This window comes from Bombina bombina, chromosome 1 (genome assembly GCF_027579735.1).
Source record: "Bombina bombina isolate aBomBom1 chromosome 1, aBomBom1.pri, whole genome shotgun sequence".
In the NCBI taxonomy this organism is placed as follows: domain Eukaryota; kingdom Metazoa; phylum Chordata; class Amphibia; order Anura; family Bombinatoridae; genus Bombina; species Bombina bombina.
Genome location: NC_069499.1, coordinates 47,238,729 through 47,265,679, shown reverse-complemented (window position 1 = coordinate 47,265,679; position 26,951 = coordinate 47,238,729). Strand labels below are relative to the sequence as shown.

The window sequence follows — 26,951 nt, the reverse complement described above, 5'->3', positions numbered from 1 at the left end:
GGTGCACGGTGCATACCTGAATACAATTTTTTGAAACGGCTGTAGCTTTTATTAGAAGCATTTTTGCCAATACATGTATAGGGCTGCAACTAATGATTATTTTCATAATCGATTAATCAGCCGATTATTTTTTCGACTAATCGGATAAAAAAAGAATCAATAATTGTTTCCTACATTTTAAATAACATCCACATACTGAATGTTACAAATATAAACTTCAGACTAACACTTTACATTAACACAAATGTTTGTCCAATTTTTAGGCAGCAGAGCACAGTTTTATAATTAAGAAAACAAAACTGCAAACTGTTTGATAAGAGTTAGAACTAGAAACAGGTAGACTCTCACTGTTTTCAACATTCTGTTGTTCACTCTTTCAGAAACTTTGCATTGAAATGCAAAAATCTGGACATGCTCCTGACTAAAAGCTGGTTCTCTGTTTGCAGCTATTTCCTGCAGCAGAGAAGAGGCACTCAGATGGTGTTGAGATGCTTGAGATGTATAAGTAGGGTTTTGCCAATTTCGCCATAAAGGTTAGGGGAAAATATATAGTCCGCTCTAAAAATAACAGATATATACTTATAAAGGTTGAATCTGGTACATATCACAATTTATTAAAAAAAAAAAAAAAAAAAAAAAGCGTTTAGGACTATATCAATAACAGGACAAAGCCTTACACATTTATTTATACAGTACATATAATCAGCAATAGCAAGCGATACGCTAATAATTGTGCACATCAATTAAAATAACTCCCAACAATATATATATATATATATATATATATATATATATATATATATATATTTTAAATTCACTCATGGTTATTATAAACCATTAAGCATTTCAAAAGTGGGGTTTAGATTTGGTTACAGCCCGGTCTACATGTGTGAACATGTTCATTACATATATTTCTTATTCCATAATTGTTGTCAATCCCTTTTAAAGACACTTATCTCTTCAAAACAAAAATACTGATGAGAAGTTACTCAACCTTTTGTCAAAGCTCATACCCTTAGCCATATAGTGTATAAAAAAAATATACAATATTCCCAACATACAATAAAAAATGTATCTTGTAACTATCCTGAAATAATATGCACTTTCCATTGTTTTTTAAGAATATTAAAATGATTTAGGAAATATTGGATCTGATAGGGTATACGTAAGAGTCAAAGAAATAACCAATCCTCTTATCAATAAAAATGGAAACCCAGTGTTCACATCAGCTGTGTGGGGTTCTGTGTTAGTAATAAAACGTACAGGAAAGTTTATCAGTTTTTTTTCTTTGGTAGTAAATCGCATTGAAATGCACCAACAAATAGTGTGCATATGGACCAGCTGTTAAAATTCTAGTTATTTCTTAACTTAGTTAACTGACTTTTGGGTACCCAACTGTTAAATTTTATTTGGGTAACCTCGTCACATAAACGTATAGTTTCTTCCAATACGTTTCTGTTTTAGAATCTTTTCAATTCTGTACACACGATTTGTCGTTATATTTTGAAGCTCTTCAGGATAGAAACTGCCTTCTTTGAACTAATTCTAATTAACATCCTTTGTCATGATCTTGCACAACGGCGATTAAACATCCTGTGGTCATTTTGGCATTACTTGGCAGACTGTTCAATATCTAACCTTACACAGCTGTGAGCGACATCCTTTCAGTTTATAGATTAAATTGTACTAAGCTGAACTAACTACTTTTGCCTGTGTAACAATCTGTAAAACATCACATTTTGACGGGAGGAGGAGGAAGGATGGTGTCTCAGAGGAGCGAGACAGGATGTCCTAAAACGTACACCGTATACGTGATAACATTATCACTCTTACCAGAGTATGTGTGAAAGGGAAAGCTAAAGTTGCTTATCAGAAAAAGTAATCCATCCTGGATCTTGCACGTAGCATTTACAGATGGAACATCGTACTAAGCAGAATTAACGTGCTTTGTCAGGCCTTTAATAGTAAGCGACTTCTATGCAACGCACATGTGTAGAAACAGCCTGAATGTGATACAAGGTTATATTAAAAGAGGGTGTGTATGTGGGAGGTTGTTTTGTGTGGAGATAGGGAGGGGGGAGCAGGAGGATTCTGCCTGTGTAAGAGATGTGAATTAATTCCCCCCCAGCATGTATCAGGCACAGCTTTATAATAGCAGCTATTGAACACTTTTTTAAATTAAAAAACCCATGTTTATAAATCGGCTGATTACACCTGTGCTCCAGTTCAGATATTTTGAACATTTGGCCCGTTAGGGAGGCCTGCAATAAAACAAATCTTATATACCGCCTTTATGAGACACTGCACACTTTCTGAGGCTCCAGCTCCCACTGAGCATGTGCTAAAGTAGATGGTATGTTTGACTGGCTGTCACATGAAACATTGTCAATTATTCAATGCTGCTGTATTTAGTGGTCCTTTTTAAAGGTACAGTATACACCAATTTTCATATAACTGCATGCAATAGACACTAATATAAAGATTAATATGCACAGCTACTGATCTAAAAATCCAGTATAAAAACTTACTTAAAAGCTCCCAGTTTAGCACTGTTGATGAGGTAGTCTGAGATACCCACTGAAAGGGGCTGGGTAAATAAAAATAGCAGACACTCCCCTCTCCTCCCCCCCCCTTCCCTGCATATGAAAAGAAAGATAACATAAACAGGAGCCTGCGGGAGTCTGTAAACGCGCATATACATCTGACACAGTAGGGCTTGGTTAGGAGTCTGTAAACGCGCGTATACATCTGACACAGTAGGGCTTGGTTAGGAGTCTGTAAATCTGCACAATGTTCTTAAAAATACAATAAGCAAAACTATACATTGTTACAAGAACACTACCAGATGGGCTTTATAAATGGATCATCTACAAAACATTTTATGCAAAGAAAATTCTAGAGTACAATGTCCCTTTAACTTTGAAAATATGATCTATTTCTTGTCTGTCTAGCTGCCCGGTTATTGTCGGATCAAGGATAAATACCTCACAGCATGAGGATTCTAATATCACTACCTTATCATAGAATTCTATCATAAAGAGCTGGATCCTATCATTCAAATAAGGGGTGTTTTATGTCCTTATAAATGGGGATCAGAATAATGATCCACTGGTGGCAGCAGCTAGACTCATTTTGTAGTGTTGGTGTCAGATCCTAGCTACCCTAGGCTAATAAAGAAAAAATGCACATAACCAAATGGTAGAGTGCTAATATAGATAACATTTTGTGAAATTCTCTATAAGATGTTTTGTTAGTGCAAGGGTTTGGTATATAGTATTGAGTGTGTGTGTGTGTAGATAGAACATGCATACATTCTCAAAATGGGTTGTCGCCCACCTGAAGTCAGATTTATTTATTTTTTACTTTTTTTTTTTTTTTTTTTTTTTTTTCTCTCTCAAATGACAGAATACTATATGTTTTTTTTTTTTTTAGTTTCAAAAGTTTGTATTGCATAACTTATGACTGGTTTAAATATTTAAGAAATAATGACTCACAAGCTGTACTTTACTTTTTATGCAATTCCACATGATGTAATTTCCCATATTTTATGCGAAAGAAGTTAATTTCTACAAATGCTTGGTGTGATCAAAAAGTGTGTACCTCACAGAAAAAGCACAATTTGACTTCATTATTTTGTCATCTTCACACGTGAAAGTTTATTTGAAATTATTCTGATCATTTTACATTCTCAGTGGCCATATTGAAAATAATGAATGAACCAGTAAATACAGCAGATTTGCATAAACAACAAATGTATGATAAAGACAATGTAAAAGCACTGAACTTCAAATGAATATTAGATTTATTTTTTTTTGACAATTTTAAACGTTATGTATATTTCCACTCCCCCAGTACCATGTGACAGCCATCAACCAATCACTAAAGCATACACGTACCATGTGACAGCCATCATCCAATCACAAATGCATACACACTTATTCTTGCACATGCTCAGTAGGAGCTGGTGACTCAAAGTTTAAATATTAAAAGAATGTGCACATTTTGTTAATGGAAGTAAATTTGAAAGTTGTTTAAAATTGCATGTTCTATATGAATAATGAAAGTTTAATTTTGACTTGAGTGTCCCTTTAATGGAAAATTATATGAATTGTTTTTCTCAGCAGGCAGTCAGCAGCAGAACTCACAGCATCTCTTTTACCTTGTCCAGAAGTCAGACGGTTGTGGTGGAATATGCTCACGACAAGGACACGGATATGTTTCAGGTATCAGTGTGTTATTTGGTGACTTCTTCTAGCAATGTCAGGTTTTGGTTCTTGGTAGTAAACAATTCTACGTTTTTTTTTTTGTTTTTTTTGTTGAATGGAAATTTATACTCAAATGTCCTGTTGTGCATATGAAAAAACGGTGTTAATGCATGGCAGAAATATTTTTCTTATCTGACAAAATGTAAGATAAAAGCAGTTTTCATGAATAAAAATATTGTCACTTACAACCCAGTGATTATTACACAAATAAGCAAAAGTGATCAAATGTGTAAAAAAATGAACACTGTGCCCTTAAATAATTCCACTGAGTCCTCAATGGCAAGAATGAATGGCCTTCTTTAATTTCCAAATGGCAACAACGTTTCCTTCAGAAAAGAGACTTTAAACAAATTTTCTTTTGCCGAGAGTAAAAACATACGTTGGATTAAGCAGGAGGAGAGATGCTTCCAGGGAGTGACTCCAGCCGGCATTGTGTAAGCAATACATAAGGAATCTACTAATGCTCTCTAGCTGAGGAGTACAGCTGCTTTACTGGTGGAGAGGAAACGCGCCTGCAGACAGAACAAGAAAATGGTGGTTTATTGAAAATGGGAGCATAAGATTAAAAAAAAAAAAAAAGTGAAATGGATTTTGAAATACCCTATTTTTTGAAGCAAGTGACTGACTACAATGTTCTGCAGTGATATGATTAAAGAGGAACCTTTTTACAAATGATTCGCTACCATCTGGTATACACCACCTTTGTACACTGATCTACAGGGGAAGTGAGCTTAGAACTTGGATACTTTGGGAGTATAATAAAATACTTCTTCTCTGGAGCTGAAACCCTGGCATGTTGTGTGCATCCCAATACTGTAGCTACAGTTACACTATTAAAGGCAAAAAGGAGAGAAAGCCAGTACATTGCAAGCTGGAATCATCTTGAACGCCAGAAGATGTTCAAAACAATTTAGAACCTCCTTAAATTGAGACTGGGGATCTCCTTATCTTTACACCTGGACAGACTCTAATATGAGTAGCTTGGACAGGCTGACACGGGTTGTTCCAGGTAGTAGAGTGCACTAAAGTTTTACTTCTTGATTTAAAAGTCAGCTTGAACCTCATAGCCAAGTCTGTAAAAATGACTGATGGTCACCTGTGTTTTAGCAAACATTCAAGCTTAAAGTGAAGGTAAACTTTGATGAATGAAAGCCCGTTTTTTAAAAATACTATTAAAAACAGGGGCACTTTCATTCATCAAAGTTTACAAATCAGCCGTTTTGATTAAAAACTTACCTTTGTTTTTTTTCACAGCCAGAGCAGCTTCCCGCTCCTGGAAATCCTCTCTTCACACGTCGGCAATGACTAATTCGGCTTCCTCCAATCACAGCATGGCCTCAGGCAATAACCACCCTGGGGATAAAGCCATGATTGGAGGAAGCCGGATTAGTCATTGCTGACGTGTGAAGAGAGGATTTCCAGGAGGGGAAAGCTGCTGTAGCTGTGAAAAGAAACAAAGGTACGTTTTTAATCAAAACTGCTGATTTGTAAACTTTGATGAATGAAAGTGCCTGTTTTTAATAGTATTTTTAAAAAACAAACTTAAGACTAATGGAATTTTAAAATATTTTGATGTTGTAATATGAAATATTTAATTGTGCGTAGTAGGAAAAAAAGTAGTCCTATAAAATTAGTGTGCATTTCTTTTTCTAACCTATATAACATATATGTCCCCAACTGGCAGTAGCATCAGCAGTGATAATGTATTCTATTGTAGCAAATAAGTTGCGATTTGTTCATAACATTTTCACACTTAGCCAGAATGTTAATTTATTCAAATACTACTGGAAAGACCTATAATTGCAATGTATTTTTTGTCCCTCCAATCTGTAAAGTTATATCAGTTGGATAAGAGTACAGGTGGAAAGTACCAATAATAAAAAGTTATATCTTTTGGAACAAATGCCCTCAAGCAATTAAAAGGCAGTTTTGTCTCGTTAATTTATAAAAGTTTTTAAGCAATTTGAGCACAGATGGAAAGTGCCATATTTTGGTACCACCTTGAACATCTTCAGGAACAAGTACCCTCATACTCTTAAAATAGTAAAGCATGTCCTTATCCAAGTGTCCTGAATAGGGGCATACGGGAAACAAAGTGCCTAAGCTTGCTTCACTTGGCCCATTTTGGCTATTTTGATGTGAGGATCCGGAGTCAAACAAGCAGGTTTGACATAATTTCAACCCCCTGGAGGGAAGATGATGTATTTACTTAACAGCTGCTTCTTTTATGGTGACTTCGCAAGTCCCCTCCATATTTACACCGAAACTAGTCGTCAAAATCTCAGTTAAAGGGACATTAAAGGCACTTTTTTTTTTTTCATGATTCAGATAGAGAATACCATTTTAAACAACTTTCTAATTTACTTCTATTATCTAATTTGCTTCATTCTCTTGATATTCTTTCCTGCTTCTGATTGGTGGCTGCACATAGATGCCTCATGTGATTGGCTCACCCATGTGCAGTGCTATTTCTTTAACAAAGGATATCTAAAGAATGAATCAAATTAGATAATAGAAGTAAATTGGAATGTTGCTTAAAATTGTATTCTCTGTCTGAATCATGAGAGAATTTTTTTGGGTTTAATGTCCCTTTAAACCAAAGTTCAACAGCTGATGCAGGCATTCTTTCTTAGCCTTGCCTTTTCTCATGGGTGAATTGATTTTTACACAGTGTTATGCATTAGTGAAAGTATACTGTGTGCATTTATTTATCTATACTTTTTAAATTTAAGAACAAACCTTTTAACAAGCTGTCAGTGACTTTCTTTGTTGCATAATTAAAGGGACAGTTCACCCCAAAAAATTCTCCCCTTTAAATTATTCCCAATGATCCTTTTAACCTGTTAGAGTATATTAAATTGGTTACAAGTAGCTCCTTTACTCCTATTTCAGCATTTGAAATAGCTGATTTAGCCTGTGGTATCACCACCTACACTGAACAAATTAATACTGGAGTATAGGTTATTGAATAGCCTAAGTATACACAGCCAGCAGAAGAGATTACACTCTCAGTGGGATGCAGGGTAAATAAAATAATTTTCCATTGTTCTCTCTATGTATTGAGCTTTGGTGTTCCAGCCAAATAAAAGATAAGGAAGCAAGCCTGTTTACACAAACTTAGAACATCATGAGATCTGATATCACCTTTAAGTTCAACCCATTGTAAAAGGCTGTGGTTTCAAAGCACAAAATCAGCTACTTCATATACACAAATAAGCATGAAAATGGAATTTCTCAAATATTTTATACTCTGCAGTTGGTATAACAAGTCATTTAAAATACATTAATGGAAAAACAATTTTACAGTGTACTGTCCCTGCACACCTTTTTACAATGGGGGTTGTCACTATATTCAGATTTAACCTTTCTTAATCCAAATATGCAGTAACATAATATGATCATATGATCACCTGATGCCATCAGAAGTCATTAGCCCTAAATTAAAATCTATTCCTGCAGGAATTCTTTGATGGTTCATAATTGATTAGGAGAGAAAACAAAAAGTTAAGGTATAAATTGTGGCTATCTTTAAGAAATGGTGGAAAATGCAGCAGAACATTTTAAATATCAAGCATTTTCTCTGCCCAATCGTCAAATTTGAAGGAAAATCCTATCAAGGAGTACCAAATAGTCAGGGGCAAGCTTAAAGGGACACTAAACCCAATTTTTTTTTCTTTTGTGATTCAGATAGAGCATGCACTTTTTAAGCAACTTTCTAATTTACTCCTATTATCAAATTTTCTTAATTCTCTTGCTATCTTTATTTGAAAAAGAGGGCATCTAAGCTTTTTTTGTTTCAAACGCTGGACAGCACTTTTTATTGGTGGGTGAATTTATCCACCAATCAGCAAGAAGAACCTAGGTTGTTCACCAAAAATGGGCCGGCATCTAAACTTACATTCTTGCATTTCAAATAAAGATACCTAGAGAATGAAGACAATTTGATGATAGGAATAAATGCTATGCGTAACCAGATAATCCAATGAATGGCTTACGATATGGAAGACAGATGCCTTGTGATTGCCTAGTCACAGCTCATTTCTTATTCCTATAGAATATCTGAACTGACCTAAAACAGGCTGTGCCCAGGAGATCCTTCACAATTTTTAGCAGAACTAGAACTATGCAAATAGATAAATACAATTTCAAAGTTTGGAGGTGCTAAAGGGAGTATGCCTAGAACAAAGCACATATTGCTACAGCTATGGAAGCGACAGCTCTATATTAGTAAAAATTGGGAAAAAAGAGAATTGATTATGAGTTCTTAATAAGGTGAGTCTCTAAAAGGGTTTCTGCAATATCAATAAAGATTTATAGACTCTATCTACCTTTTTGATAACTAGAACGTGTGTATCAAAACTTAAAATCTGAAGATCAATCTCCTCACCACACTATATATTCTTGATCAACTTTGCCAATTACGTTGTATTTCTCTTGTAAGGTGTATCCAGTCCACGGATCATCCATTACTTGTGGGATATTCTCATTCCCAACAGGAAGTTGCAAGAGGACACCCACAGCAGAGCTGTAATATAGCTCCTCCCCTAACTGTCATAGCCAGTCATTCTCTTGCAACTCTCAACAAGCTAGGATGTTGTAGGAGAGAGTGGTTAAATATAGCTAGTTTATTTTCTTCAATCAAAAGTTTGTTATTTTTAAATAGTACCGGAGTTGTGCTATTTTATCTCAGGCAGTAAATAGAAGAAGAATCTGCCTGAGGTTTCTATGATCTTAGCAGGTTGTAACTAAGATCCATTGCTATTCTCACATATGTCTGAGGGGATTACACAGATGAGGTAACTTCAGCGAGAGAATGGCGTGCAGTTTATTCTGCTATCAGGTATGTGCAGTTATAATTTTTTTCTAGAGATGGAAAACACTAGAAAATGCTGCTGATACCGGATTAATGTAAATTAAGCCTGAATACAGTGATTTAATAACGACTGGTATCATGCTTACTCCCAGGGGTAATACCCTTATGATATTTACAATATAAAACGTTTGCTGGCATGTTTAATCGTTTTTATATATGCTTTGGTGATAAAACTTTATTGGGGCCTAGTTTTTTCCACATGGCTGGCTTAAATTTTGACTAGAAACAATTTCCACTGTTGTAGTATAAAAGTTACAGTTGGTGCAGTTAAAATTACAAACTGTGACATCCAGCTTCCCTCAAAGGCCCTCTGAATGCTATAGGACATCTCTAAAGGGCCCAAAGGCTTTCCAAAGTCGTTTATTGGGGAAGGTAGGGCCACAGCTTGCTGTGGCAGTTGGTTGTGACTGTTAAAAAAATGTCTATTTCGTTTTTTTGATCCGTTTTTTGAACTAAGGGGTTAATCATCCATTTGCAAGTGGGTGCAATGCTCTGTTAGCCTATTATACACACTGTAAAAATGTTGTTTGATTTACTGCATTTTTTCACTGTTTTTCAAATTCTGACAATTTGTTTCTCTTAAAGGCACAGTACCGTTTTTTATATTTGCTTGTTAACTTGATTTAAATTGTTTTCCAAGCTTGCTAGTCTCATTGCTATTCTGTATGAACATGTCTGACATAGAAGAAACTCCTTGTTTATTATGTTTAAAAGCCATGGTGGAACCCCCTCTTAGAATGTGTACCAAATGTACCGATTTCATTTTATGCAATAAAGATCATTTTCTGTCTTTAAAAAATGTATCACCAGAGGAATCTGACGAGGGGGAAGTTATGCGACTAACTTTCCCCACGTGTCAGACCCTTTGACTCCCACTTAAGGGACACACGCTCAAATGGCGCCAAGTACATCTAGGGCGCCCATAGCGTTTACTTTACAAGACATGGCGGCAGTCATGGATAATACACTGTCAGCGGTATTAGCCAGACTACCTGAACTTAGAGGTAAGCGAGATAGCTTTGGGGTGAGACAAAATGCAGAGCATACTGACGCTTTAAGAACCATGTCTGATACTCCCTCACAATATGCAGAAGCTGAGGAAAGAGCTTCAGTCAGTGGGTGATGTTAATGACTCAGGAAAGATACCTGATTCTAATATTTCTACATTTAAATTTAAGCTTGAACACCTCCGCGTGTTGCTTAGGGAGGTTTTAGCTGCTCTGAATGACTGTGATACCATTGCAGTGCCAGAGAAATTGTGTAGACTGGATAAATACTTTGCAGTGCCGGTGTGTACTGATGTTTTTCCAAATACCTAAAAGGTTTACAGAAATTATTAATAAGGAATGGGATAGACCAGGTGTGCCGTTCTCTTCCCCTCCTATTTTAAGAAAAATGTTTCCAATAGACGCCACCACATGGGACTTATGGCAGACAGTCCCTAAGGTGGAGGGAGCAGTTTCTACTCTAGTAAAGCGTACTACTATCCCTGTCGAGGACAGTTGTGCTTTTTTTTTTTTAGATCCAATGGATAAAAAATTAGAGGTTACCTTAAGAAAATATTTATTCAACAAGGTTTTATCCTACAGCCCCTTGCATGCATTGCCCCTGTCACTGCTGCTGCGGCGTACTGGTTTGAATCTCTGGAAGAGGCTTTACAGGTAGCGACTCCATTGGATGACATACTTGGCAAACTTAGAGCACTTAAGCTAGCCAATTCTTTTATTCTGATGCCATTGTTCATTTGACTAAACTAACGGCTAAGAATTCTGGTTTTGCTATACAGGCGCGCAGAGCGCTATGGCTTAGATCATGGTCAGCTGACGTGACTTCAAAATCTAAGCTACTTAACATTCCCTTCAAGGGGCAGACCCTATTCGGGCCTGGTTGAAGGAGATTATTGCTGATATCACTGGAGGAAAAGGTCATGCCCTTCCTCAGGACAGGTCCAAATCTAGGGCCAAACAGTCTAATTTTCGTGCCTTTCAAAACTTCAAGGCAGGTGCGGCATCAACTTCCTCTAATAATAAACAAGAGGGAACTTTTGCTCAATCCAAGACGGTCTGGAGACCAAACCTGACATGGAAAAAAGGTAAGCAGGTAAAAAAGCCTGCTGCTGCCTCTAAGAAAGCATGAAGGAAAGGCCCCCTATCCGGGAACGGACCTAGTAGGGGGCAGACTTTCACTCTTTGCCCAGGCGTGGGCAAGAGATGTTCAGGATCCCTGGGCGTTGGAAATTATATCCCAGGGATATCTTCTGGACTTCAAAGCTTCCCCCCCAAAAGGGAGATTTCACCTTTCACAATTATCTGCACACCAGATAAAGAGAGAGGCATTCTTACACTGTGTACGAGTCCTCCTAGTTATGGGAGTGATCCATCCAGTTCCAAAGGAGGAACAGGGACAGGGTTTTTACTCAAATCTGTTTGTGGTTCCCAAAAAAGAGGGAACCTTCAGACCAATTTTGGATCTAAAGATCTTAAACAAATTCCTCAAAGTTCCGTCGTTCAAGATGGAAACTATTCGTACCATCCTACCACTGATCCAGGAGGGTCAATATATGACTACAGTGGATCTAAAGGATGCTTATCTTCACATTGCCTTTCTAGACAGGCATTACCAGTTGTAGCTCTTCCCTTGGGATTAGCTACAGCCCCAAGAATCTTTACAAAGGTTCTAGGGTCACTTATGGCAGTCCTAAGGCCGCGGGGCATAGCAGTAGCCCCTTATTTAGACGACATCCTGATACAGGCGTCAAACTTCCAAATTGCCAAGTCTCATACGGACGTAGTACTGGCATTTCTGTGGTCGCATGGGTGGAAAGTGAACGAGGAAAAGAGTTCTCTATCCCCACTCACAAGAGTTTCCTTTCTAGGGACTCTGATAGATTCTGTAGAAATGAAAATTCACCTGACGGAGTCCAGGTTATCAAAGCTTCTAAATTCCTGCCGGGTTCTTCATTCCATTCCGTGCCCTTTGGTGGTTCAGTGTATGGAAGTAATCGGCTTAATGGTAGCGGCAATGGACATAGTGCCGTTTGCAAGCTTATATCTCAGACCGCTGCAACTATGCATGCTCAGTCAGTGGAGCGGGGATTACACAGATTTGTCCCCTCAACTGAATCTGGACCAAGAGACCAGGGATTCTCTTCTCTGGTGGCTATCTCGGGTCCATCTGTCCAAAGGTATGACCTTTCGCAGGCCAGATTGGACAATTGTTACGACAGATGCCAGCCTTCTAGGTTGGGGTGCAGTCTGGAACTCCCTGAAGGCTCAGGGATCGTGGACTCAGGAGGAGTCTCTCCTTCCATTAAATATTCTGGAACTAAGAGTGATATTCAAGGCTCTTCAGGCTTGGCCTCAGTTAGCAACTCTGAGGTACATCAGATTTCAGTCGGACAACATCACGACTGTAGCTTACATCAACCATCAAGGGGGAACGAGAAGTTCCCTAGAGATGTTAGAAGTTTCAAAAATAATTTGCTGGGCAGAGATTCACTCTTGTCACCTATCAGCTATCCATATCCCAGGTGTAGAGCACTGGGAGGCGGATTTTCTAAGTCGTCAGACTTTTCATCCGGGAGAGTGGGAACTCCATCTGGAGGCATTTGCACAACTGATTCATCGTTGGGGCAAACCAGAACTGGATCTCATGGCGTCTCGCCAGAACGCCAAGCTTCCGTGTTACGGATCCAGGTCCAGGGATCCCAAGGCGACACTGATAGATGCTCTAGCAGCGCCCTGGTCTTTTAACCTGGCTTATGTGTTTCCACCGTTTCCTCTGCTCCCTCGACTGATTGCCAAGATCAAGCAGGAGAGAGCATCAGTGATTCTGATAGCACCTGCGTGGCAACGCAGGACCTGGTATGCAGATCTAGTGGACATGTCATCCTTTCCACCATGGTCTCTGCCTATGAAACAGGACCTTCTACTTCAGGGTCCTTTCAACCATCCAAATCTAATTTCTCTGAGGCTGACTGCCTGGAGATTGAATGCTTGATTTTATCAAAGCGTGGCTTCTCCGAGTCAGTTATTGATACCTTAAGACAGGCACGAAAGCCTGTCACCAGGAAAATTTACCATAAGGTATGGCGTAGATATCTTTATTGGTGTGAATCCAAGGGTTACTCATGGAGTAAGGTCAGGATTGCTAGGATATTATCTTTTCTCCAAGAAGGTTTAGAAAAAGGATTGTCAGCTAGTTAAGAGTCTGGCAGATGTTCCAGACGTTCAGGCATTTTGTCAGGCTTTAGTTAGAATCAAGCCTGTGTTTAAACCTGTTGCTCCACCATGGAGCTTAAACTTGGTTCTTAAGGTTCTTCAAGGAGTTCCGTTTGAACCTCTTCATTCCATAGATATCAAGCTTTTATCTTGGAAAGTTCTTTTTTTTGGTAGCTATTTCCTCGGCTCGTAGAGTCTCTGAGCTATCTGCCTTACAATGTTATTCTCCTTATCTGATTTTTCATACGGATAAGGTAGTCCTGCGTACCAAACCTGGGTTCTTACCTAAGGTGGTATCTAACAAGAATATCAATCAAGAGATTGTTGTTCCATCCTTGTGTTACACAATTTGGACGTGGTCCGTGCTTTAAAGTTTTACTTACAAGCTACTAAAGATTTTCGTCAAACATCTGCTTTGTTTGTTGTCTACTCTGGACAGAGGAGAGGTCAAAAGGCTTCGGCAAGCTCTTTTTCTTTTTGACTAAGAAGCTTAATCCGCTTAGCCTATGAGACTACTGGACAGCAACCTCCTGAAAGGATTACAGCTCATTCCACTAGAGCTGTGGCTTCCACTTGGGCCTTTAAAAATGAGGCTTCTTTTGATCAGATTTGCAAGGCGACGACTTGGTCTTCGCTTCATATTTTTTCAAAATTTTACAAATTTGATACTTTTGCTTCTTCGGAGGCTATATTTGGGAGAAAGGTTTTACGGGCAGTGGTTCCTTCCATTTAAGTTCCTGCCTTGTCCCTCCCTTCATCCGTGTACTTTAGCTTTTGTATTGGTATCCCACAAGTAATGGATGATCCGTGGACTGGATACACCTTACAAGAGAAAACACAATTTATGCTTACCTGATAAATTTATTTCTCTTGTGGTGTATCCAGTCCACGGCCCGCCCTGTCATTTTAAGGCAGGTAATTTTTAAATTTAAACTACAGTAACCACTGCACCCTATGGTTCCTCCTTTCTCGGCTTGTTTTCGGTCGAATGACTGGCTATGACAGTTAGGGGAGGAGCTATATTACAGCTCTGCTGTGGGTGTCCTCTTGCAACTTCCTGTTGGGAATGAGAATATCCCACAAGTAATGGATGATCCGTGGACTGGATACACCACAAGAGAAATAAATTTATCAGGTAAGCATAAATTGTGTTTTTATTTATATAATTTATTTTATTTTTAGATTGGAAGGTCAACAGAGAGCCCCATAGACTTTGTAGTGACAGACACCATTTCTGGTAACCAGCACGATGAGACACAGATCACTCAGAGCACCATTTCCAGGTTTGCATGCAGGATTGTTTGTGATAGGAATGCACCATACACTGCCAGAATCTACGCTGCAGGATTTGACTCCTCTAAAAATATTTTCCTTGGTGTAAGTATTAACATTTTCTAGCTAAAAGCAAGCTGACATTTAGTAAAATGAGCAATTGCTGCTGTGTAGTGAAACAGTTACTGCTATGTGATTTAATCATTTAAAGGTTATTGTTTTTGCTATACAATAAACAAAACGTCCTGCCAGATATTTGTACTTTTCTGAGTAAAACTAAATTCTATTACAGCTGACTGGAAAATATTACATGATTGTGTGTGTGTGTTAAAGGAATATTCTCAGTAGCCACATCCCGTTGTACAGGACATTTAAACAATCAATCAGGATTCTTGTCCTGGGGCTTAAAGGGACATAAAACAAGTTAAGATAGACAAAATATAATATGTACATTACTTTACCTGCAAATTTATACTGCAGTGCCTCGCCATTAACCCTTTCTTTTTAGTTTCTGAATTGTAAAGCTCTAATTCCCCCTCACACATTTGCTTTTATGGCTGTAGCTATATCCATTGTTTTGGTAAAATGCAAAAGTGCATAGGGATTATCTGCTGGGCATGCCTAGAAGCTGTGAGCTCAGGTGAAATACAATGCCTGTGTCTAAACACTGATAAGGGGGGTGGAGCACAGTTTCCAGACAGCATGGCTATTTTAAGTATTTGTGCTTATATTTGAAAATTATTTTAAAATGCTTCCCAACAATTTTTACTCTTTTTTTTTTTTTTTTTTTTTTTTTTTTTTTTTTTTTTATATGCAGACTGTTTTTACTTAATAGCCCTTTTAGGATATGCACAGACCTCAACCTGTTTTATGGCACTTTAAAAGGGAGTGTGTATCTGTCGTATGCAGACACAGTCACTTTATTTCCCTCCTCTGTTTAATGAAGGTGACTATGAAATCTTGCAATATTATGGTGAAATCCAATGAGATCACTAGGAAAGCGTCAACTCGGCACTGATGCTGCTGATTGGCTATTCTTTTTTTTTTCCCTCAAATGTTTCATTTTGACGTCTTCCTACCTTTTTAATTTTTTTCTCTTATGAGATTTTAAAATGTGCTCAGCCATTTTTAAATAAATATATATATATATATATATATATATATATACAGTAGTCTTATATCTGCCAATCTTGTGCCATTTTCTTTCATGTAATTGGCAAGAGTCCATGAGCAAGTGACGTATGGGATATAAAATCCTACCAGGAGTGGCAAAGATTCGCAAACCTCAAAATGCCTATAAATACATCCCTCACCACACCCACAATTCAGTTTTACAAACTTTGCCTCCTGTGGAGGTGGTGAAGTAAGTTTGTGCTTTTTTTTTTTTTTTAATTTCTTCTATGATAAGCTTTTCTAAGCATTCTGAAGCCCAATTCCTCTCAGAGTACAGTGTTTGTCAGAGGGTTGTGAAGAGAGTATCGCCTATTGATTTTATGGTTTTCCTTGCGGGAAATCTTCAAGGGTTCTCTGTTATCGGTCGTAGGGATTCATCTCCTACCTCCATTTTCAGATTGACGATATACTCTTATATACCATTACCTCTGCCGATAGCCAAACCAGTACTGAAAACTATCTGCTATATGTGGATGGGTGTCTTTCGGTAAGTATGTATCATTATTTAAGACACTCAGCTATGGTTTGGCGCTTTATGTATTAATATAAAGTTTCAAATATATGGAGTTTTCTTTTTGTAGAATCTCTCATGAATCAACTAAGTTTTTTGTTTCTTCAAGACTTGGTTACAGGATTTAATTTACCTAAGAGTTTTGTGATTCCTCGGACAAGGATCACTTCTTTTTGGGTTTCTAGATGGATTCTGTGTTAATGTCTTTGTCTTTATTGGATAAAAGTCAATTGTTAGTGGCGTTGGCTTGTCTAACTTACAGTCTAGAACATTTCTTTCAGTGGCTATGTGCATGGAAGTCTTTAGGTCTCACTGCAGCATCGGGCGTTGTTCCCTTTGCTTGTTTTTCATCTGAGATCTTTTTGATTTGTATACTGAATCAATGATACAGGGTTTGTTTTTAAATATCACAGTTCATATTTTTAAATCCTTACATTCTACTCTCTCTGTTTTGGTGAATAGTCTATCATCATTTTACAGCACAAGGGGTTTGGAAACTTCAAGAGGCGAGGCTTCCAATCAATATTTTGTGTGCTATTTTTCAGAGCTCTTTCAGGCTTGGCCTCTTTTGAGAGAACTTTTTCATTTTTTGCTTTCAGACATTCAATATCACAACTGTGGTATATGTCAATCAACAATAAGGACTCGTAGTAACTTGGCAATTTAAGAAGTATCTTGAATACGTTCTTAGATGGAATTCATCTCCTGTCTATTTTCTACGATTTTAGACATTTGGGAGGTGGATTATCTCAGCCGTCAGTCTTTACATCCAGGAGAGTGATGTCTCTATACATATGTTTTCTCAATTTCCCAGGTATCTTTTTCAGGTCCAGGGATCCTAAGGTGGAGATGATGGATGCATTAGCAGTGTCTTGGTTTTGCAACCTGACTACATCTTTCCGCCTTTGTTTTTTTCTTCCAAGGTGATTTTTAAGATCATATTGGAACAGTGTCATGCGTTTCTGATAGCATGAGCATGGCCTCACAGGTTTGGTATGTGGATCTTGTTTGGATGTCCAGTTGCCATCATTGGCCTCTTCTCTTTGGCCTGCCCTCTTGTTTTAGGGGCTATTTTTCCATCAGGATCTCAAATTACTAATTTGGGGGTATGGAAATTGATTGTTTAGTCATATAAGTTTCTCTGACTCAGGTTTTTATCGCTATGTTGCAGGCTTATAAGTCTGTTTCAAGGAACATGTATTATCAGGTTTGGAAAACCTATGTTTTATAGTGTTCTCATAAATTTTCTTGGTATTCTTTTAGAATTCCTAGGAATTTACAGTTTTTCAGGATGGTTTGGATAAGTTTGTCTGCAAATTTTAAGTTCCTGATATTCACTGTTTTTGTTCAGGCTTTGGTTGGTATCAAGCCTGTTCATTTTATTAATTTCTCCTTTTTGGATTCTTATTTGGTTTAAAGATTTTGCAGGCTCTTTTTTTCTTTTGAGCCTATATTTTCTTTGAAGATTATCTACTTTCTTGGAAAGTGTTGTTTCTTTTCACTATCTCTTCTGCTACAAGAGTTTCTGATTTATCAGCTCTCTTGTAAGTTTCCTTATCTGCTGTTTTTCTGGTTCCAGAAAAGGTTAGGAAGCCTCTGCCATTTCTTTGGCATCCTGATTAAAGCTTTTGTTTTTCAAGGCTTATTTCCAGGCAGGGCAGACTCCGCCTCAGAGTTTTACAGCTCATTCTACTAAGCTCAGTCGCCTTTTCTTGGGCTTTTTCAGAATGAAGCTTAGGTTGATCAAATTTGCAAATCAGTAATTTGGTCTTCTTTGCATACTTTTATTCTTTTTACCATTTTCATGTATTTGCTTCTTCTGAAGCAGTCTTTGGTATAAAAAGTTATTCAGGCAGCTATTTCAGTTTGATTCTACTTCTTTTGATTTAAGTTTTTTGAGAAAAACTTAATTATTGTGTGGATTTAATTTCTCTGTGGACTTCCACATCTTGGGTATTTCTATCCCATATGTCACTAGCTCATGGGCTCTTGCTAATTACATGAAAGAAAACATAATTTATGTAAGAACTTACCTGATAAATTCATTTCTTTCATATTAGCAAGAGTCCATGAGGTCCATCCAGTTCCTCTTTTTGTATGCTTTTCTACTCCTTATTTTATCACCCCACTACTTAGCTATTCATTAAACTGAATTGTGGGTGTGGTGAGGGGTGTATTTATAGGCATTTTGAGGTTTGGGAAACTTTGCCCCTCCTTGTAGGATTGTATATCCCATATGTCACTAGCTCATGGACTCTTGCCAATATGAAAGAAATGAATTTATCAGGTAAGTTCTTATATAAATTATGTTTTTTTACACCCTGTCGAAATGTATCTCTACTGTGACAAAATGATGAATTCCCCTATAACCATGCAGTTTGTTCCCCTGCCTTATTTTAACGAAGCATGTGATATTGTACAGAGGAGCAGGTCTATAGCACAGAAGTGTGTGTTTGTGCTCATTTACAGTCACTGAGGGCACCTATCTTTCAAAGAAATGTGTCAACGATATCCAAAGTTACAAGCGCCTAAAAATCAGGCTTTAAAATTGAACAGACCAGTAAACGTAAAGGGACACTCAAGTCAAAATTAAATTTTCATTATTGACAGAGCGTGCAATTTTAAACACCTTTCCAATTTACTTCCCTTAACATAATGTGCAGCCTTCTACTGAGCATGTGCAAGAATTTATAGAATATATGTATTTGCATTTATGATTGGGTGATGGCTGTCACGTGATATAGGAGGAGTGGAAATAGACAACAGTCAGAAAAAAATCTACTTATTTGAAGTTCAGACTAAGTGCTACTGCATTGTCTCTTTATCATGTATTTGTTGATTATGCAAATCTACTTTATTTACTGATCCTTTAAAAGAATAGTATTCAAAGTTAAAGTTTCATGATAACAATTGTATGCTCTGTCTAAAACAACTTTCAGTTTACTTCTATTATCACATTTTCTTAGTTTTTTTGGTATCCTTTGATGAAAAGTAAACCTAGGTAGGCACAGTTGCAGCAATGCACTACTGGGAGCTAGCTGAATACATCAATGACGAGGCATATATGTTGTGCAACCAGTCAGCTCCCAGTAGTGCATTGCTGCCCCTGTGCCTACAAAGGTATGCTTTTCAACAAAGGATAAAAATCACCAAAGGAAAATTTGATACTAGAAGTAAATTGGAAAGTTGTTTAAAATTGCATGTTCTGTCTCAATTATGGAAGTTTCATTTGGACTTTACTGTCCATTTAAACTATCTGTAATACCCTGCAGCTAAATATATACACTGTTGTGTAGCAGACGTGTGTTAATCCCAGACCTCCTCATATTCTTCTCCTGTATTCTATGGTTACAAATGCACAAATACAGCCTGAAATTGTGTTTACTTTATACACATTTGTTACTCTCTCTTTACCTGACCTTTGCAGTAGGTAACTGTATTTATTTGCTGTACACAGGAGAAAGCTGCCAAGTGGAAGAACCCAGACGGTCACATGGATGGACTGACCACCAATGGTGTTCTGGTAATGCACCCAAAGGGAGGCTTTACTGAAGAGTCAAAACCTGGGGTATGGCGGGAGATTTCAGTGTGTGGCGATGTTTACACGTTACGGGAAACCAGATCAGCTCAACAAAGAGGAAAACTTGTAAGTTTGCAATGCGACTACAATAAATAGTCTAATTATACTAAGTTCACATCTATTTTATACATATTTATCAAAAGGACTCAAATTTAATAATTATTATTAAAGCGACATGCAACCCAAAATTTTTCTTTTGTGATTCAGATGGAGCATATAATTTTCAACAACTTTCTAATTTACTTCTATTAGCACATTTTCTTTGTTCTGGAGCACTATACGGCATCCGTTTTGGATGAAGGTTAGTACTGTCACCTAGTGCAAATTTATATTTCCTGCCACGTAGTGCTCCAGACGTGCACGCTACCTATCTAGATCTCTTCAACAAAGAATACCACAAGAGCAAATTTGATAATGGAAGTAAATTTGAAACTTTTTAAAAATTGTATGATCTGTCAACAAATACAAATTTGGGGTTTCATGTCACTTTTTAAATACTTATTGCTAACTTTAACACCTGCAAAATAACTTCTTAATTATTGTTTCCAACAAGTAATTGTTTTGCAAAAACATTTAAAAAAAAAAATGAACCAGAATAGTGCACAACTATCATAAATATCAATTACAATAATGTACAAATTATACAAATGATGATTAACCACCTTTCCATCTTAATGGGAGGAGAGTCCACTGCTTCATTCATTACTTGTGGGAATTAATAACCTGGCCACCAGGAGGAGGCAGAGACACCCCAGCCAAAATACCTCCCCCACTCCCCTCATCCCCCAGTCATTCTTTGCCTTTCATCACAGGAGGTTGGCAAAGAAGTGTCGGAAGATTCGGAGTAGTCTCTTATAGAGGGTAGTACTCTTCGAAATGGGACTGGAGTTTTAAGTAGTCCTGTCAGCCTCTCAGTGAGAGCATGGGTGAATGTTAGAGTCCGGTGATGCAGGGAGAGTCTTTCTGTGAAACTATCCCGACTCAGTTTAACAGCTCCATTAGCAATCAGCGTTGACGAGTTTCGCTGCCTGCTTTTCTTCTCTCAAGTCCATGTCAGGAGCGATGCTACTACCCTGTCACACTTAAAGGGCCGTGTTCCTGTTCCACGGCGTTGATTCTGGTAAGATTGTTTTATTTATTTATATATTTGATAACGCAAGAAGACAGGGTCACAGTGTGACTCCTTTTTATCTTTATGGAATCTAGGGTAATACCCTCGGAAGGGGGCTGTTGAACAGGGGAGGATATTATTATGCATAATATTGTTTATTGTGTTTTTCTTCTACTGCATTTGTGTGAGATGAGGCTCTGTCAGTGTGGAACACATTTCATTATTGAGAGATTGAGGCAGGCTTTTTTTGGCGCGTCCTCGAGTGCAGGAGCAGTCCTGCATGGCACTCCATGTGACCGGGTGTGGCCTCTGCAACTTCCTCTTTCTCGACCTGCGTTCGATGGAGACGAAAGCGGTTTCTTGTAGTCCGGGTCATAGGAGGTGGTGAGTGCCCCGGCCATTGGGATATAAAGGTGCCATTTATTTTTGATTAAGTCCGTAATTAAGGCGTAAGCTATGGAGGACTCTGTTAGCGGATACTCCCTCTTTATCCAATCCTCATTAACTGTATATTGTAAGGAGGTTCCAGTTGAACCGCCTACGCAACTCTGTTCCACATGTTTTGACAATATTGCTATTTCAAAAAAGAATAAGGTATTTAGTACGACTGAGCCATCCACCTCTGAGGGCAATCATCTCCGATTACACAACCAGTCCCCCAGGGCCTTCCTAATCCTCCTGCGGGAGGGGTCCTTTGCCCTCCAGACTTCGACGATCAGTTAGACGGCAGTTTCTGCGGCAATTAATGCGATGCCTCACCCTACTAAGCGCAAGTGGAAGGTACGGCACGGCTATCCGTCTCAGGAATCTTAGACTCCGCTGGTTGTCTCAGACAGATTATCCGCTGAGGAGGACAACTGACTTATCGGAGGATGTCACTTCTGGGTCGGAATCGGCTACGTCTAGGCCTCTGTCTGGGGAGGAGCCAGATTTCAAATTTTAAGATGGAGCATTTGCGCTTTCTGCTGAAAGAGGTGCTTGCTACGTTGGAGGTTCCGGAACTGAAACTACCAGAGGAACCTTCGATCCCTAAACTGGGTAGCGTTTATGAGGACAGGGTAGTTCCCCAGGCCTTCCTGTTTCCTGTCAAAATGGCTAATATTATTAAGAATGAATGGGAGAAACTTGGTTCGCTTTTTTTCCCCTCTTCTTCTTTTAAAAAGCTTTTCCCCGTTCCGGACGCGCTGCTTGAACTGTGGGGAACTGTCCCTAAGGTGGATGGTGCTATCTCCACACTTGCTAAGAGAACGACTATTCAGCTAGAGGATAGCTCCTCCTTCAAGGAATCCATGGATAAAAAGATGGAGTCCATGCTGTGGAAGATGTTACAGTTCACGGGGTTCGTTTTTCAGGTGACGGCAGTCGCTGCGGTGGCTGGTGCGCCTACCTACTGGTGTGACGCTCTATCAGCTATGGTCGAGGTGGAGACTCCTCTCGATGAACTTATAGAACGAATAAATGCCTTAAGAGTGGCACATTGGTTCATTTGTGATGCCAACATGCAGATTATTCGCCTGAAGGCTAAGACATTGGGTTTTTCTGTTCTAAGGGCTTTGTGGGTAAAGTCATGCTCTGCGGTCATGACTTCTAAGTCTCGCTTGCTTTCCCTCCCATTCAAGGGGAAGGTTTGTTTGGCCCGGGCCTGAATTCTATCATATCTACGGTCACGGTTGGCAAGGGTGCCTTCTTGCCTCAGGATAAGGCTAAACCTAAGGGATCTTCTTTTCGTCCCTTTCATGCGGACAAGTCTCAGCGCCAGCAGCCTGCTGCGAAGTAGGAGCAATCCAAGGGATCTTGGAAGCCAGCTAACTAATTGAACAAGTCCAAGCAGAATAAGAAGCCCACCGAATCAGTCGGCACGAAGGGGCGGCCCCCTGTCCGTCTTCGGATCATGTAGGGGGCAGACTATATATATATATATATATATATATATATATATATATATATATATATATATATATATATATATATATATATATATATATATATATATATAAAATTTATATTTATTTTTTTTTTATTTTTTTTGCAGAGGCCTGGACAAGAGACATTATAGACCCTTGGGTTCTGGAGGTCGTTTCCCAGGGTTACAGGATAGGTTTCAAGTGTGATATGCAGATTCCTCATGTCAAACATATCTTCAAGACCAGCAAAGAGAGATGCCTTCCTGGGGTGTGTGAGGGATCTCTCATCTCTTGGAGTAATCGTGCCAGTCCCTCTGGCAGAACAAGGCCTGGGGTATTATTCAAACCTTTCGTCCCAAAGGAGGGCACGTTCCGTCCGATTCTGGACCTAAAGGCCCTAAACAATTTTTGTCAGTTCTATCGTTCAAGATGCAGACAATCAGGTCAATTTTGCCCCTGGTTCAAGAGAGGCAGTTCATGATGACTATAGACCTGAAGGAATCTTCACGTTCCAATCCACAAGGATCACTTCAGGTTTCTAAGATTCACCTTCCTAGACCAGCACTTCAAGTTTGTGGCCCTTCCGTTTGGTCTGGCGACTGTCCCAAGAGTTTTCACAAAGGTTCTGGGAGCTCTTCTCACAGTAGCGAGAGCCAGAGGAATTGCAGTGGCACCTTATCTGGACGATATCCTGGTCCAGGCTCCATCCTACAGTCTTGCAGAGGATCACTCGAGAGCTCTTCTCCTTCGGTCCCACAGGTGGAAGATAAACGAAGGAAAGAATTCATTGGTCCCCAGCAACAGGGTGGAATTCCTGGGTGCAATAATAGATTCTTCAGCCATTAAGATATATTTGACAGATCAGAGATGCTGCAAGCTTGCGTCAAACTGTCTAGCTCTTCAGACATCCTCCAGGACATCTGTGGCCAGGTGTATGGAGGTGATCGGGCTCATGGTATCCAGCATAGATGTCATTCCATTTGCAAGGTTCCATCTCAGACATCTTCAGCTGTGCATGTTGAGACAATGGAACGGCGATCATTCAAATCTGTCCCAACAGATATCTCTAAACAGACTGTTGAGGGAGTCCCTATCTTGGTGGACCCGACAGGGGCAGTTGTCTCAGGGGACATCCTTTTTGAGACCATCCTGGGAGATTGTGACCATGGATGCAAGTTTAGCAAGCCACGAAGGAGTTCAGGCAGACTTCGTCCTTATTTGTTGTGTATTCAGGGAAGCGCTGGGGACAAAGGGCCTATGCCACTTCTGTCTTTTTGGTTGAGGCGTATGATCCGTCTGGCATATGAGACAGCGAGACACGAGCCTCCTCAGATGATTACGGCTTACTCGACTAGAGCTGTTGCCTCTTCTTGGGCCTTTAAGAATGAGGTTTCTATGGAGCAGATTTGCATGGCGGCCACTTAGTCTTCCTTACATACTTTTTTCAAAATTTTATACATTTGACGTTTTTGCTCGGGGGAAGCAGCTTTTGGGAGACGGGTTCTGCAGGCTGTGGTGCTCTCCGTATAGGGTATGCCTCCTTTTACTCTCCCTTTTTTTTTTTTTTTTTTCTCTTTCAGTGTCCTCTAGAGCTTGGGTATTTGATCCCTCAAGTAATGAATGAAGCAGTGGACTCTCCTCCCATTAAGATGGAAAACATAAATTATGCTTACTTGATAATTTCATTTCCATCTGTGGGAGGAGAGTCCACTGTACCCGCCCGTTTCTCCGGTGGGCGGACCTAAATTTATTAATCTTCTGGCACCATTTATACCCTGAAATGTCTCCTACTGTCCCTTGTTCCCTTGGCAGAATGACTGGGGGATGAGGTGAGTGGTGGAGGTATTTAAGCCTTAGCTGGGGTGTCTTTGAATCCTCCTGTTGGCCAGGTTCTTAATTCCCACAAGTAACAAATGAAGCAGTGGACTCTGCTCCCAGAAATTGAAATGAAATTATCAGGTAAGCATAAGTTATGTTTTCCTTGGATTCATTACACATTGAATTATTCTTGTTAACAAAAAATAACACTTCCCCCCCCCCCCCCTACAGGTGGAAAATGAAAGCAACATACTTCAGGATGGGTCCCTTGTGGATTTGTGTGGTGCCACTCTACTATGGAGAACAGCGGATGGTTTGTTTCATACGCCAACTCAAAAACACATTGAAGCTCTGCGACAAGAGATAAATGCTGCCAGGCCTCAGTGTCCTGTTGGATTAAATACTTTAGTTTTTCCCAGTGTCAATCACAAAGATGTTGTAGACGAGAAGCAGCCCTGGGCTTACCTCACTTGTGGTCATGTGCATGGCTACCATAACTGGGGCCATCGTAGTGATACGGAAGCAAATGAACGAGAATGTCCTATGTGCAGAACAGTTGGCCCTTATGTGCCTCTCTGGCTTGGCTGTGAAGCTGGATTTTATGTGGATGCTGGACCTCCCACCTATGCATTCATTCCTTGTGGACACGTCTGCTCTGAAAAATCTGCTAAATACTGGTCTCAGATCCCTCTTCCTCACGGTACACATGCATTTCATGCTGCCTGCCCGTTCTGCGCAACACAGCTTACAGGGGAGGAGAGCTATGTCAAACTCATTTTCCAGGGGCCTGTGGACTGAAGGGTATTTGTAACAGGCATAAAGTTTTATTAAGAAAATAAAAAATATAAAAAAAATACTGTGAATTTTTCACCTGTTATATATATATAAAAAAATACCTTTTTCTATAATTTTATTAATGGGTAGAACACAGGTTGTCAATTACTCCAGTGCCCCGAAACTGGGTAGATGTCAGTGCTTTGGCATGCATACCAGCAGCTTATCCATGGAAGTCCTTTTCTGTCCAAATAATTGTTTGTAAATCACTTTTAATACAAACCCTTTATTTTAAAATTGAATGTTTTTGTTTTCTATGTGTTTTTCATATTTTAATTTATCAAAAGTAGTTAAATCCATATTTTTGTTTTGTTTATATGGAAAATATATTGAAATTGACCATTGGATTTAAAGGTTCCTTGGAGTTTTGAGCAAAGGTTTAGTTATTTTGCAAAATATAAAACAGAGAAAATGTTTAAATAGCCATGAATGGGACATAAAAGTAGTGTATTTCATTTAAATTCCACTTAGTTGTGGATGCAACTGTTTTTGTTGTTGTAGTGTTTTTGTTTTTTTAATAAAGTATAGTCATTAGATAAATGACCATCTATCATGGTTTGGTAGATGTGAAGAAGCCAATAGGAGGCTGGATCTGGCAAGGTGAAGTTTGCTTTTGCGATTATGCCACAGGTCCTGCCGGTTTGCTGTAAGAGAAAAGTAAACTGCTGAACATGCAAATATCAAAGATCTGGGAGATGTGTATGTGCAGCAGTAAGCTGCTTTAGCCTTACAAGAAAATAAATAAATAAATGTTCTATTGCTAAACTAACACAAACTATGGTAGAGTAATCTTTCATTTTACCAAATCTTTATATACATTTTCTTTCATACAGGTAGTGAGAGTGTACAATCTCTTACTCATGGGAATTACTTTTTTACCGCTAGGAGGATGCAAAGATTCCCAAACCCCAAGAGCTCTATATATAAACCTCTCATCTCACACATACCTCAATCTTTACTTTGCCTCCATTGGAGGTGGTTGAAGAATGAAGATGTGCTGTGTTCTTCGTAGAGAGCGGTCTTAAATCTATGAAAGGCCTGGTTCCCCTCAGAGTACAGTGGTTGTTGGAGGGACCTATTTGGAGTATGGTCTTTGCTTCTACGGTTTCGCCTCATGGGAAATCCTTCATAGGCTCTCTGTAAATTCGGTTGCAGGGATTAATCTTCTGCCTCCCTTTACAGATTGATATGCTCCTATCTCCACTACCTCTTTTGATATGTTTCAGTACTGGTTTGGCTGTCTACTACTGTGTTAGTGGACGAGTGTCTGTAGGTATAGAGAATAGAAGTGATCTATTAAAAGAATGCATTAGGACCGTGTGTGTATATATAAATAATATTTAATATAACTACTAGCCCAGAGGGAAAACGAAAAAGTAAAATAAAAACA

At 38.8% G+C, this 26,951-nt stretch overlaps 1 protein-coding gene across 2 annotated transcripts in view; it reads left to right on the top strand.

Annotated features, from left to right (window-relative positions):
• The window catches only part of PELI2 (pellino E3 ubiquitin protein ligase family member 2), a 78,346-nt gene extending 52,548 nt beyond the window's left edge, over positions 1 to 25,798 (top strand). The window contains exons 3-6 of one of the 2 annotated variants that reach the window (XM_053697333.1): positions 4,125 to 4,223; positions 14,541 to 14,735; positions 19,772 to 19,960; positions 24,959 to 25,798. In XM_053697333.1, coding sequence (XP_053553308.1) covers positions 4,125 to 4,223; positions 14,541 to 14,735; positions 19,772 to 19,960; positions 24,959 to 25,525 — 1,050 coding nt within the window. In that variant the 3' untranslated portion in view covers positions 25,526 to 25,798. Of the gene's footprint in view, positions 1 to 4,121; positions 4,224 to 14,540; positions 14,736 to 19,771; positions 19,961 to 24,958 lie in introns of both variants that reach the window. The other variant, XM_053697332.1, reaches the window with a different exon arrangement.
• Positions 25,799 to 26,951: the final 1,153 nt, after the last annotated feature.